This window comes from Chenopodium quinoa, unplaced genomic scaffold, assembly GCF_001683475.1.
Source record: "Chenopodium quinoa cultivar QQ74 unplaced genomic scaffold, ASM168347v1, whole genome shotgun sequence".
NCBI lineage: Eukaryota > Viridiplantae > Streptophyta > Magnoliopsida > Caryophyllales > Amaranthaceae > Chenopodium > Chenopodium quinoa.
Genome location: NW_018742577.1, coordinates 920,225 through 934,508, shown reverse-complemented (window position 1 = coordinate 934,508; position 14,284 = coordinate 920,225). Strand labels below are relative to the sequence as shown.

Genomic DNA, 14,284 nt, shown 5'->3' with positions numbered 1-14,284 from the left:
TAAAGATCGTAACAAAAAAAAATTGAATCAGGTCAAATTTGAGATCTACTAGAGTTTACCATCCATACATTCAGGCTTTCAGCCATAGAATTGAAAAGATTTACATTAGCATGTTTCATACTGAAGCATGTACGTATGTAGGACACATCAGAGAATCAAGCAATCCTAGTTAAACAAAAAAAAAAAGACGTGAAGGAAGATACGAGGTAGGGATAAGCAAGATATAACATTCATTTTTTTTTTCCAAGATCATTACAAACCCATGACAAGAGATCAAACAATGGCATGGCTAAAGGAGTTATGTTTCAGACTCTAGAAGAACAATTTTCTTGGAGGTTGTCGTGGTGGTACGGAGTTTGGAGAGAGTGGGGATGAGTTGGGAATACCAGTAGATCCTTTGCTTTCCTGGGTTACTTTATCAAAAAGCCTTGAAGCTTTGGGATCTGTTAATAGTGTCTTTTGAAATGACTGGGAGAAGCCTGTGGCAATGATGGTCACATGAATCTCTCCATTGTAGCGATCATCCACAACAGCCCCAAATATTATGTTAGCTGATGGATCTGCTAAACTTGTAACTACCTGAAAAATGTCGAATTTATAATGTTAGTACACTCTAGCATGCTTAAAAGAATTTCTAACTGAATCTCGGAAATAAACTAGTTCAATAGTTTCATTTGCCCTTATTCAGACTGGCAGTTTTTGAAGCATTTGGTTTTTGTAAGTTGTTCATATTTGTTAGCAAATGAATTGGTTATTTATATAGCTACATAACCTGTTTCATCTGTTGTTTACATGATAGTTTTGAACAAAGTTTACTCAGATAAAGGACAGACTGAAATCTATAACTGTACCTGTGATACTCTGTTAACTTCCTGTAATGTTATATCCTTTCCTCCGGTTATATTGTATACAACACCAGTAGCAGATTGTATGGATGACCCAATAAGAGGTGCCAAAGTTGCTTGCTCAGCTGCTTCTTCAGCACGGTTTTTACTAGAGGAAACACCCACCCCAAGCATTGCCGTTCCAGAATCCTTCATGACTGCCTTGACGTCAGCAAAGTCCACGTTTACAAGTCCTGGAATCTAAGGAGCAAGAAAGAAGAATTTCAAACTCTACAAGACAAGAATAGCTTATATATGGTATGATGCAACAGGAACTTGCCTAAAACCACTCTCATTTCTACTAGTTTGTACATGCCCCTCAAATATCTAAGCTCTGCACCACCACCAATATGTTATTTGTGGCCATTAACAGCTAACCATCTACCACATTAATCACAGTAAAGTGTCTTTAAGAAGACATAATGGTCTCATACATGTTTTAACATCCTAGAAACACTCTAAGCCATAATGTCGCTAAATAAGCCATAATGTTGTTGCTAGTTACAGTAATGTCAGACACTGACATCTTCAATAGTTCACATTTACTTTTATGCAAGTCTAGCCTCTCAACAGGGAGCCTTCAATCAATGGAACAGTCAGAAAATTATATATCAATTGACATACCGTAATTATGTCTGAAATTCCTTGAACACCCTGGCGAAGAACATCATCAGCCAGCTGAAAAGCATCCTGAAGAGGAGTTTGTTCATCGGCAATGTCCAAGAGACGGTCATTTGGTATCACAATGAGGGTATCAACATTATTTTGCAGCTTTTCAATAGCTTCCAGTGCCTGATGAGATTAGAAACGAAAAGATGAAGTAATGCCAATAACCTGAATATCACAATTTTAAAAAAATACTCAATATGAGCTTTATTAAAGGCTATAAAGAGATCGTGAAAGGATCTCTTATATAGGTATAAATAGGATAAAAGAAATTAAGCATAATTGGAAAGCAAGAAAGACTAGGCGAACAAGTTTCATTCATCAGATGGAAGCAACAAACAACAGTTTTGATCAAGGCAAGAACTTCAGCATTATTCAAAGACAGGGGCACCTGCCTGCAGTGACCTTTTGCGACCCTCAAAGCTGAAAGGATAAGTGACCACACCCACAGTGAGATAACCTGCATCCTTGGCTATTTGGGCGATGACTGGGGCAGCACCTGATCCAGTACCCCCACCCATTCCTGCTGTTACAAACACTAGGTCTGATCCTGCAAGTGCAGTTGCAATAGCTTCTTTTGATTCTTGAGCAGCCTGTTCCCCAAGTGATGGATTCCCACCAGTACCTGTATCACTGCTACTTATTACTCCGTACAATCAATACAAAAGACATAGTAAATTGAGGATAATGATTAAGGCAGGCAAAAATTGGTCATGAAAAAGATGCACATTTAAGGACAGGGCACACCGCACACTAATACGAAGTACATGATTATATTAAAAATATCTAAATTTATAAATAAGATATAATATACATTATACTGAACAATATAAAAAGTGCCAGACCTAATCCACGGGTCAAAAGCTCTCCAATTTGAATTGGGTGCTCAGCAGCGGATTGCAATAACGCCTGAGCATCTGTGTTTATGGCATAGAAATCAACACCCTGACAGCAAAGGCATACATATATCAAATTGGGTGCTGGGAGTCTCAACTTTTGGCAATTTTTGATACAGCAATATATCTGTAACAAATCTAGAGTAGTTTTCCCACTGTTTAACACAAACGTTTTATAAATGGCCACATGTGGTCATCTAGGCATGGGTAGAATATTCAGTTGCGAATTAATCCCATTGTGAGAGAGTTAATAACCAATTGTGGTAAAATATTTAATCAACAAAATTTTTAGGAAAGCCAACAAGAACTTGTATTAATTACATCCAATTAGGCAAGTATTGAGCACTAAGAGCAAACATAAGAAATGAGCTTCCTTCCAGAACACATTCCAAAAAGCCAAACATCTAATAGCACAAAAAGAGTATGTGAAGTGTTATTTTTAGGGAAATTCTACACAGACCCACTCAAATCATTATATCATCAAGCAACCACAAAGAACAAAGTGAGGAAGTACAACTTGTATGACAATCTTTACAAACCCAAGAGTGACCAGGGATGAAAAGCAAAGATCAAAAAGCTGAGAAGATACAACAGCTAAGAACCAGTAAGAGGCAAGAAGTTACAGCAAGCATACATTTTACAAAGAAACTCTTCAAGGTGTGTGTGTGTGTGTTTTTTTTTTCGGAACTCATTACGAAATCAACTTGAGTGAATTCTAAATTATGCTACTTATGGATTCCAATCACAAATTATTCGAATATCATACAGCGTATATTTATTAGCAAACCAAAACTCCAAAACAACAGGTGTATTGCAGAGATACAAACTCACCTTCATCGATATAAATCCAAATAAAATTATACTACAAAGGCCTAAAATTCGCCTACAAACACATTGGAGGACCTTAGAAAATTAAGATTGCAATTTTACAAAATTAGACACTAAAGAGCAAAAATGCAACAACATAATCCAGCCCAAAACCATTCAACAAGCAAAGGGCATCTCATTACTGGCGAAAAATGCAACAAATCGAAGCTCCAAAACAGTAACTTTTATTAATTAAAATGTGGAAGACCCAAATGCTCGATTCAAAAGTGGAATTGAAGGGTTCAATCACAATTCACAGAAAATGTAAACTCAACTAAGTCTAATTGAGGCTAACATAAGAATTCAGCATATTAACCCAAAATTTCAATTACAAATACCCAAAAGTCCAATTTGACAACGGTAATATAGAAACGTGCCCCAATTTCATTCAAAAATACCCAAAACACAATAAAATCACCCAAAATTGGATTTTAATAAATAAAAAATGAAACTTGGAAGATAATATACCTGCAAACCACTACCAATCATGCGATTAACAGCATTATTGCCACCCCCACCAACACCCACAACCTTAATCTTAGCAGTTTCCATTGGAGTAAATGAACAAGAAGTAGAAAAACCTGCATAATTTCGCCCATTATTTCTTCTTGTTCTTAAATTTTTGGGAAAGAAAAAAGTTTTGGATTTAAAATTGAAACTTTTTTTGGTATGAGAAAATTGGGTTGAAATGGGATGGGAGTATATTAGTTTATTGGCATTTGTAAATCCAAGAGTTGCCATTTTTTTTTTCTTTGATTTGATGCAAAATTTGAGAGTGAAGAAAGTGGAGTGAGAAAAAACAAAAATAACGGGCTTTTATAGGAATTATTATCCTGGAAGGGAAGGAAGTGAGTGATGGGGGGAAATTGGGGAAGAGTGTGAGAGGAGACAAATGTTTTAGGGTTTTAGAGTTTTTTTTTTTCTTTCCTTCATTTTCCACCTTTTTTTTTCAATTTTTTTTTTTATCTTTGTTATTTTTTTCCCTTTACCTCCTTGGCATTTGGGTTGGAAATATATCAAACTAGTTTTGATCACGTGCGATGCACGATTTTATGATAATCGCAAGATTTATTAATAATGATTGTTAATTAAAATGGAGTTAATTGAAATCAAATGACATGTGTAACACTATATTATTATTTTTTTTTAAAATTTGAATTTAAAATTTTTTATGTGTTATATATATCTATAGTAATATATAAAGTGAAAGGGGGGGTTTTGGGTGAAAATTTTTACTTTTTCAAAATGCCCCTTTCATCTTTTATTTATTTTTTTTAAAAAAAACTACCACTATTTAAAAAATATAACTACCATCCTTTATTTTTTTTTTTTTTGAGGGAAATCATATCCCACTATTAATCTCCATCACTTCATCAATTTATAAACCCACTAATAATTTTTTTATTAGAATAAGATAGATGATATTTTAGGAAAAAAAGGAGAATCGAGCCATGCATATAGATTTCTTATATTGCACACGCAATTTGCGTGTGTCTCACGACTTCTATATATAATTTATTAAAAGAATTACATATTTTATTTTATAAAAATTTTAAAAAATAAATGAAAAGCATTTTGGAGGGAAAACTTTTCACAAAATTATGCCAGTGTCCTATTCGGTGATTACTTTAGTATATAGCAAGCATACATAGATTGAATTGTTTTTATTTTTGGGTAAAATGCATTTTTAGGGACTCACCTTTAATAATTTCATTATTTGGGTACCCCCTTTCACTTTTCATCATTAGAGAATTGCCAATGGGTATTAAAATAATTTTGGTGAAGTAATTGTTTTATTTTATTTTATTTTTTAGTGCTAGCATCATCGATAGTGTTGGTTAGTTCAAAAAAAAAATTTACAGTATTTTCGATCTCATTTACACAATGGAGTACATCTATTCAATCTCCGCCTAACATTTTATAATTTTTCTATTACTTTTAAAATTTGCATATAAAAAATTCATTAGGTGTTTCCCTAATTTAATGACAAAAGATACTATAGGTATCTTTGTGTTATTCATATGTTTTGCTTCTTTGTTACTAAAAAAAGTAAAGGAGGCCATGCAAATTTCTAAATCAGAGATAGAGCAAATTTTCAAAAAGTAGAAATGGCAGTTAATGCATGTTTTGTCAATAACAACTAGTCAACTATAGAGTATAAATACGGAGTAGAATCATAGTCACTTACCAATTACATGCATTATGACATTCTGAGAAGCAATTAGAAGTCGTGTGTTAACCATTGGGACTAATTTCAGTACGAATATTTCCTCTTATAATTGTAAAAGCATAGCATGATTTTTCCCTTTACAATGTTTGGAGTGACAAATGACTACGTATGAGTGTGTGTTAGCGTAATCTTTTGACTAAAAGTAATTAATATGTATAGAGTAGTTAGCTAGCTCTTCAACTTATCTAAACATTTTTAAGAAGAAAGATGGGCATAGAACTCTATTTATAGAGGGAGTGAAAATTCTAGGATTTAGTATCTAATATCTATTGCGCTATTTGATTTAGTATGGGTAAAATTACGCCATTTGATTTAATATGGGTAAATTGCGCTATTTAATTTAACCCATTTAATTGGGTAAAAAAAAGAAAAAAAAAAAAGACTCCAACTAAAATAGCTAAAAATTGGCCTAATCAATATGCTCACCCAAATTAATTGATTTTTTAATTGACAGTCAAATAAATAACGAATCAAGAATTTGACATTTGAGCCAAACAATACCTAACGTGGCACATCAACAAATTTTTTTTAGTGCCTATAGTTGTGTTCCACCAACTGATTTTATTTCATCCACAAAGAAGATTCATCAATTCAAACAAGTAGATTGCTGCTTAAAAATACAAGGTGATATTCAAAGCCAAAAAAGAAGGAATATTTTTATTCTCTGCAATAATAGAATTACATACAAATCCACATGAGAAATCGCTGCCGTGGCATCGCTCTCAGTTCCTCTGAAAATCTCAAAATGGTAACATTTGGTATCTAGAGAAGCACACTTTCTAATTTTGCCCACAACCCCAATTTACTCTGCTTCATTCAGTATAGGGTTAATGAGGGGCTTCATCTGCGCAAGATATACAATAGCCCACCTACACAAATAGAGATTTATATGAACAACAAATATTTAGCGTAGTTGAGATTAACAGAATAGAAAAATAGTGAGAAAGGCAGAGATAAAAATGAAACCACAAGCACAGTCAACAGTCATTCCAAGCTTTCTAGCATCTCTAGTTTGAATGGAATACATAATCACTAATACATTGTCAAACAAACCCAGGCAAAAATGTTCTATAACTGAGTGCATGGTATGCAGACTACGATAGAGATCAACAGAAATGATTATTAAGCGAGAATAACCATTACTCCTGCCTAATTCTCATGACACTTATTTGTTCAAACTGCATTCTAGCCAGTAAAGACAGTAATCATCAATGATCATTCATTCTCTCTAGTAGTAGACTTGGTCTATTCTGTAAAGCTCACAATGCCTAATAATAAATAAATAATTGTAACAACTAGCAACACAGTTTAGTGAGAATCTGATCCAAGGACGGGTCTACAAAGGAAAATACCCAGAAGCAGAGACACCTCTCAAACAGACTATTGGATAAGATTATTCAAAAACTAGACTAATCATCTTTCTCAATCTACGTGGGGATAGATGAACATGCTTTTCGCCGCATGCACTTCATCAGAAAAGTATTTCCTCTTCCCACGGAAGTAAAGTTTTTTTTGCGAGAAGTCAGCAATTGACTAATAAATTATAATAGCAGTAACCTTTTTATCAACGAAGCTATGCACCAAACCTGGAAATCTGGCATCACTCCATAGTGCTTACACCAGGGAGGGAAACATATGTGTAATGAAAGGATCATTTTTTTACCTCCCAGTGTTTTTTTTCCTTTTCTCCTTCCCCAGAAACCAAAAACTAGCCATATAAAACCCCACTACTGCAGATTTTCCTCATTGAGTTGAAGCCTTTCCAGGCATAGTCCTGGCTTTGTCTATCCCAACCATTCAATAAAGAAACAAAGCAGCTATAGTCGTTCTCCAACGGAAAATAAGAAGAGATTTGATGCAGTGACATGAGAAGACAGTTTATGGTCCTTCCGTCTGGGAGTCTAGAGAACAACTAGCAAGTAGCAACTCTCCTAAAATGGAAAATTTTCATCTCCAAACGACATGAAACAAATGGAGGTCTACAATTGATTAATAGTTTCTAATGCATTTGTCTCAATTTTCCCATCTAATTATAGGATTGAATAAAATTACTTTGCATAAGATAGAGAAAAAAGCTAATGCATTATTACATGCACAGCACAACATTTTATGCTTTTACTTAGGTTACTTAGCCAGTACACTATTTTTGTTTCACTTGGCCAATAAAGATTTAAGGAAGGTAAAGTAGACTTACATCATCCAGCAGCAAACTGTTGCTGTAATAACCAAAGTTAAGTGGAACCTGCAATTAATAAAATACTTTAGTCATTAAATTAATAACATTAACAAGTAAATATAATGGGTACACTGAGATTTTTTTAAGAAAAAAGAGAAAAAAAAGAAAAAAAAAAAAAAAAACAGCTAACGGATATCTTCAACAATCGGGTAGATACCACATAGGCACCCATTAGAATCGTAATCAATTTTACACACAGACCCTTGTCCTTAAAATGTAGAACAAATCAATACACTTTCTTTAATTTTGGGAAGGATGCATATTAGCAGCTTTGGTCACGACAAAAGTGAATATGAATTACCTAGTGCATTGACCAATATCATAATATCCCTCAATTGGCATGGCGATGTGCTAGGAAAGTAGGAATTGATGGTAAATAATTAGTCAAAAAAAAAATCACATGATAACATAAGAGTATTTGGCACCTGTACAACTACGAGTTGTGACAAAACATGGCAATGAAATTGCAATATGTAAGCTCTCCACCATAATTCCAACAAGGACACTCAGCTGTCAAAAAATAAATCTCTAATTTATTGACTCACTAGGTTCTATCATTTATATTTTGATCATGGTACCAAAAAAAGTCCGGAATCTATGAAAATTTAGAAGAGATTGGCACAACTGCTAGTAAAAATTGATGCAGACTTAGCTTTGTAGACCAATTTGGCCAATTAACAACACATTAGAAGAACCAAATAAACTTACTACAATTTCTGGATTCTAGTATACCAGTTTCCCTCTTTATTTTCCTAAGAAACAGAATTTTACAAGTTTGGATTGTTACAACTCTAAGGAGTATATGTATGTATAAGGGGACCTCCATAGACCCTGCCAATCAGAGCAGATTACAGGCAAGGGCCGCAGGGCATTGCTCTTCGCCATGACTATTACAGATTTATAGTACACTCCAACACAAGGCAGACTTTCCATTGGTAGAAATTGGAGATTCCTTCCTCATATTTCTTTTTATTGAGAAATAATTTTATGTTTTTCTCACCTTACGAGATGGTACCTTGAACAGAATCCCCTCAACCCCGCCTCTCCTATGAAGTGGTACATTATCCTAGTGCTTAAAACTACGCAAACAATGTGGCACATTATCTGGTCTTGTGCTACAACCACAGCTTTAACCAAGGCTTACACTATCTTATACGATTATACACCGGCTGAAGATCACTCCCTTTCGTTTACAGTCTACAACCTTACCAACCAAGGCTTGCGCTATCTTATCCGATTATACACCGGCTGAAGATCACTCTCTTTCGTTTACTCCATTAACTTAAACCCTCTCCAGCAAACGCAATCCATTTCAACAACATATCAACCATTTATATCTTTTCATATAAATCAAAGTTTTCAAACAATAATTTCAACACAAAACTCTTCAATGTATCCAATCATTTGAACACTCTACTAATAAACATAAAAATTAGTTCTAATCAACCCCAATTTACTTAAAATTAAGCCCCAAATCCCAATTTCAACAAGTCAATGAACAAAACATAAAAACATCAACAACATATAATCATCAAAAAACAATGTAGAGCTAAAATTGAGCAAATTCAGATTGAAAGATCCAAATATAGGAGAGAGAAAGAGACATTACAGATTAGTAGAAGGACCACGATTGAAGCAAATTCTGGTACAAAGAGAAGCAATAACTCCAATCACCAAGAAAATTAGGGATGTAACAAGGAACCCCATTTCTTTTCTGCACTAAAAATCCTCTCTTTCGCTCTGATTTCGATCGAATAGAGAGAATACAATCAAACTAAACCCCAGAAAAGTACTCGAAAACCCCAAATCGATTTGAAGCTAGATTTTGATTTCTGCAAAATTAGCGAAATGGGAGTCAGAATTAATCGATGATACAACTGATTGAAGATAGGATTAAGCAGAAAAGCGTTGAGGAATTGAGGAGGAGAGAGAAAGAGAGTGCTAACCTGGTGATCTACGATCAATGTCCTCTAGTTCGAAGCTTCGTCGTATTGATCACAAAATTGTTATTTGATTTTTGGGCTAATTTTGTCACTTCAATTTTTTATTGGGCTGGCTGTTTTGTAATATTATGGGTTGAGCTTAAATAAGGCCTGGGGTTTTTTCATGGAAACTAAACAAGTAAACAGTAAACACTTCATGTATTCAATTGCTCTGTTAATTTGAATGGGTATACTATGATACTATCCATCTTAATTTGATTTAACTTAGGGCTGTTCATCGGTCTCAGACCAGACCGGATCGAAGAACAAAATTTAAAATTTTCAGAATCAGTGGCCGGACCTGTTTTGCTTGGACCAGACTAGTAAAATCGGACCAAAATCCAGACCGGATTGGTTTTGACAGACTTTCGATATTTTCTATACTTTTTAATCGTTTTTCCATATTATTATTATTGAGGAAATGATATTTAATGTCTACATTGAACGTCTAAAATGAATTTACTTACAGTATAAAATGTTTTGGATCATAGTGAACTTAAAAAAATACACATTTTGTCGGTCCAATTTGATCTGGTCTATATTGCCGGTCCGAATCGTTTTTGAACATTCCTACATATAAGGCGTGTTGTTACTAGCTTTTAAGTAGTTTTTAAGCAGATTATTCCACTACTTAATAGGAAAAAAAAACATTTGACAATATAGTAGTTGGTATCGTTTTTATTGGTGTAGGTACCTTTTGTCAAAAGCTAAAACTATTAGCTTTTGAAAATTAGAAGTAGTTGTAGATAATTTTTTCTATACTTTTAGGGAAAAGATGTTTATGTATATATGTAACAAACTAACATCCATTCAACAACTACTTTACCGAATACTCATACTTTATTAACTAATCTTCACAGCTAATAGCTTGTTGACAACATTAGTTGTTACTCGCACTGCTAACAACTATCACCACAGCTATATAGTATACTACTTGTATTTCAAGATGAAAGGATCAATTAGATTGGACATGTTTGAATCTGTATAACCCTAATTAACCCTTATCAAAACATCTTTTAGTTTTTATTTTTGATTTTTAATTTTTTTTATAACGAACATATTTTTATTTAAACTTATTTGATCATAATGTGTGCAAACGATAAATCTACATACTTGAGTCAAATGAAACAAAATTTACATGCCTATAAACTACAATTTTATCTTAAACTCAATAGCTATAAAAAACTAATCCGATCCAAAAAATATACGAAAAATCAAAGTCACATGAGCAAGTATATTTTTTCTAGTATTCGATAAGATGATCCCCCACATTATGGTCATTATCCTATTAGACTCGATTTGAAATCAACCCATAATGCATGCATACTTGATTTGACAACTTTAATGGTAGCTCGTTTGAGCTTTGAAGTGTATGAAGACTCGAAAGTGTACAAAGGGAAGGTAAGATCGTAAAAGAGAAAGAGAGAAGTTATGAGAAGTTTACTAATATTGACCAGCAGAGTCCTTCAACAAAAAATAATTGACCAACAGAGAATTAGAGGATGATACAAACACAACCACATTTCTCATCAATCGGTGCAAAGAAAACAAGGGTTGCTCGAGGTAGATAAATTAATTTAGACAGATTAGCCGTCAACTTTTACTCTTCATTTTAATATAGTTTGGATGCTCAAACAATTACTAGAATAGTTGCAAATAAGCTAATAAGCTAACAAATTAACCGACATACCAACAATTTTATATCTGCGATAACCTTATCATATGTTTGGCAAATATTGATACGATTATATATTATATATTTATATTTTATGATTATTTCAAGAATATTAAATTTTTTTAATGGCATTTTTCGGCCTATAAATAAGTGAGCTTTGGCTCCAAGGAATTGGCAGGATTCAGTAGCTAAATAACCATAAAATGGCATACTCAAAGCCACTCCCCTTGCTTAGCCTACTCTTTGCCACTTTTTTACTTAGTTCTTTTGTTGCCTCGGCTCGTGACATATCGATTGGAAAAACACGTAAATTTCTTTTCCTATATACTTATTAATTGGTACATACAATGACGTAATGTAATGTGTTTTTTAATTATAATAATTATATACTCTATTCGTCTTTTTTTTTTTTGTTATCAATATTATTTTTTCACTCTTGTCTAAATAGTCAAAAGGGTTAATAATGTTAAAACTATGACTAGATTTTTTTTTTCTTTTTTTTTTTTCTAAGAGTGTTAGTTGTACACATTATTTTCATATATGTCCTCGACTAATTGCTTTCATACTTTCTTACGTTGTTTACGTAGAAGCAGGAAATAATGTTGGCCTCAATGGACGTGGTGGGTACAACAAGCCTCATCCACCCGTTGAAGAAAGTACGGTAAGTCTTGATGGACGAGGAGGATACAACAAACCTCGTCCTCCTGTTCAAGAAAGTGTTGTAAGTGTTAATGGGCGCGGAGGATATAACAAGCCTCATCCACCAGTACTAGAAGAACATGACGTAAGTCTTCATGGACGAGGAGGATACAATAAACCTCATCCTCCTATTCAAGAAAGAGTTGTAAGTGTTAATGGGCGTGGAGGATATAACAAGCCTCATCCACCGGTAGAAGAAAGCTTTGTAGGCCTTGATGGGCGAGGAGGATATAACAAGCCTCATCCACCGGTAGAAGAAAGCTTTGTAAGCCTAGATGGGCGTGGAGGGTATAACAAGCCCCATCCACCGGTAGAAGAAAGCTTTGTAAGCCTAGATGGGCGTGGAGGGTATAACAAGCCCCATCCACCGGTAGAAGAAAGTTATGTAAGCCTAGATGGGCGTGGAGGGTACAACAAGCCTCGTCCTCCAGCTAAAGAGGTGGTCGAGGTAGAGGAAAACGCATAAGAACTACAAGTGAATCCAGGGCCACTGTAATATATGTCCAACATGCAATGCGCTATCGTTGTAATTTCTACGTAATAGTTTTCGACTTGTATCCTAAGCAAATAGAAAGTAGCTTAGAATAAGGTAAACAGAATGTGAAATTCTAGCTGGTAGCTAAGCTAGAATAAGTGGTCTATGTATGTCCATGTTTTCTTTATGTCGTTGCATCATGTAACATATAATAAGATGTAAAGTAATATATGAAGCGTAACATGTTGGATAAATTTGAGCACCAGTATCTTAATCAGATTTTGTTCTTAAAAAGAATTAAGCAAATGAAAAAAGTTTCAATATTTAATTGTTCTTCGTTAATAAAATCTAATTATTTAGATATTAAAATAAGTGTCGATAACCTCAATTCACAACTAAATAAATTTTAAAGGTTCAATAAGTTTTGTTGGGATGCAATCTATTATTAATACTTCGATAACGGTTTGATTTATTGGTTCATATATACGAGTATAAAACTCTTTATTTTCAACTGATGAGTAAGTTTTTTTTTTTTTTTTTTTTTTTTTTTTTTTTTTTTTTTTTAAATGGTATTGTAAAACTTATTCATATTGATGAATTTTTATTTTATTTTTTGGATTTTTTTTTATCTTAGTTGAATATACAAGTGTAAATTAAAAATTATTGAAAATTTTCTTTCGTCTTCTTTTTAACATCAATTCAAGTCCTACGTGCGAAAGCTAGTGTCACTTACAAAAAGCATAGGGAGTATTTTTTTTAAAAAAAATAAAAAAAAACCCTTCATGTGAGGTATGTAGAAAAATTTAGTTGTCCTAGCTCCTAGGTGAGTATGATATGTATATAATGATGGTCACTTAACATATAAGGTAGTGTGTAAATTATTTTGAAAAGACCAAAAGAGGAAAGTGCAGGTGTCAACAATATTCCGATATTGCGGGAATGTGATACGGAGTAGAACTTATATGGAATATATCGATTTATCCAAGTAAAAGGTTGCAAATAAATCATTTAACGAGTCACGAATTGTAAATAGATCAGTTGAAATAGGTCAAGGCTTGTAAATAATTTCGGTTAAATTGATCACATGTTGCAAACAATATAGGCGTAACGGGTCATTGGATTAATGGGTCGGGTCAAATGGGTTGGTCCTTTGGTATAGAGTGGGTTACGGGTTGAAACCGCGGTACAAGTTAAATGAATTTTCCTTTTATTGAAACGGGTAGGACATCAACATGTTAGACTATAATCAGTTATGTTTAGTTTTGATCATTCAGTTTGAAATTAGATTATTTTATATATATATATATATATATATATATATATATATGTGGTAAGATCAACCGAGCCTCAGTCGAAGGCTCCTAACATAAGAAACCTATCTGGCGGCTGGGATTTGTTGCTGATGAAGATCGAACCTTGCACCTCGAGGATGCGAGGCAACCTCTTGTGCCATTGCAACAAAAGGTTTTCGTCTAGTTCGAAATTAAATACGGATCAAAAAAAGGTTTGATATATATATCTTATCAGTTTGACTTTTGGGCTGAGTTGGCTTTTATTTCGCTGGATCGATTCAGTAGTGAATTTCAGGGTAATTCGGGTTAGAAATTGACAATTCTAAAATCAGTGATAGTAGTGAGACCCGTATGTTGGCTGCTGGATCACTCGAAGAAACAT

The 14,284-nt window shown here is 33.7% G+C and overlaps 3 protein-coding genes across 3 annotated transcripts; 1 reads left to right on the top strand and 2 right to left on the bottom strand.

Annotated features, from left to right (window-relative positions):
• Nucleotides 1-4,460, bottom strand: LOC110720862 (cell division protein FtsZ homolog 1, chloroplastic-like). The gene is made up of 6 exons (XM_021899941.1): nt 3,782-4,460; nt 2,396-2,495; nt 1,946-2,175; nt 1,509-1,676; nt 852-1,085; nt 1-579 (listed from the first exon to the last, which is right to left on the bottom strand). Exons 1-6 carry the CDS (start codon nt 4,052-4,054, stop codon nt 313-315), a joined length of 1,272 nt encoding a protein of 423 aa, XP_021755633.1. The 5' UTR covers nt 4,055-4,460; the 3' UTR covers nt 1-312.
• A 1,569-nt stretch (nt 4,461-6,029) lies between these two features.
• Nucleotides 6,030-9,828, bottom strand: LOC110720861 (V-type proton ATPase subunit e2). Its single transcript, XM_021899940.1, has 4 exons — nt 9,726-9,828; nt 9,389-9,611; nt 7,738-7,785; nt 6,030-6,412 (listed from the first exon to the last, which is right to left on the bottom strand). The coding sequence occupies exons 2-4, from the start codon at nt 9,484-9,486 to the stop codon at nt 6,346-6,348; spliced, it is 213 nt and encodes a 70-aa protein (XP_021755632.1). The 5' UTR covers nt 9,487-9,611; nt 9,726-9,828; the 3' UTR covers nt 6,030-6,345.
• A 1,781-nt stretch (nt 9,829-11,609) lies between these two features.
• Nucleotides 11,610-12,914, top strand: LOC110720739. The gene is made up of 2 exons (XM_021899782.1): nt 11,610-11,742; nt 12,024-12,914. The coding sequence occupies exons 1-2, from the start codon at nt 11,640-11,642 to the stop codon at nt 12,599-12,601; spliced, it is 681 nt and encodes a 226-aa protein (XP_021755474.1). The 5' UTR covers nt 11,610-11,639; the 3' UTR covers nt 12,602-12,914.
• The last annotated feature ends 1,370 nt before the right edge of the window (nt 12,915-14,284 follow it).

Coding starts and splice junctions, on each gene's coding strand:
- LOC110720739 (XM_021899782.1), top strand. CDS start 11,640: ATGGCATACTCAAAGCCACTCCCCTTGCTTAGCCTACTCTTTGCCACT. Junction 11,743..12,023: donor CATATCGATTGGAAAAACAC/GTAAATTTCTTT, acceptor TTGTTTACGTAG/AAGCAGGAAATAATGTTGGC.
- LOC110720862 (XM_021899941.1), bottom strand. CDS start 4,054: ATGGCAACTCTTGGATTTACAAATGCCAATAAACTAATATACTCCCAT. Junction 2,176..2,395: donor GCTTTTGACCCGTGGATTAG/GTCTGGCACTTT, acceptor GCAGTGATACAG/GTACTGGTGGGAATCCATCA. Junction 580..851: donor AAGTTAACAGAGTATCACAG/GTACAGTTATAG, acceptor GACATTTTTCAG/GTAGTTACAAGTTTAGCAGA.
- LOC110720861 (XM_021899940.1), bottom strand. CDS start 9,486: ATGGGGTTCCTTGTTACATCCCTAATTTTCTTGGTGATTGGAGTTATT. Junction 7,786..9,388: donor CGTGGTCCTTCTACTAATCT/GTAATGTCTCTT, acceptor TATTAATTGCAG/GTTCCACTTAACTTTGGTTA. Junction 6,413..7,737: donor ACAGTTTGCTGCTGGATGAT/GTAAGTCTACTT, acceptor CTATTTGTGTAG/GTGGGCTATTGTATATCTTG.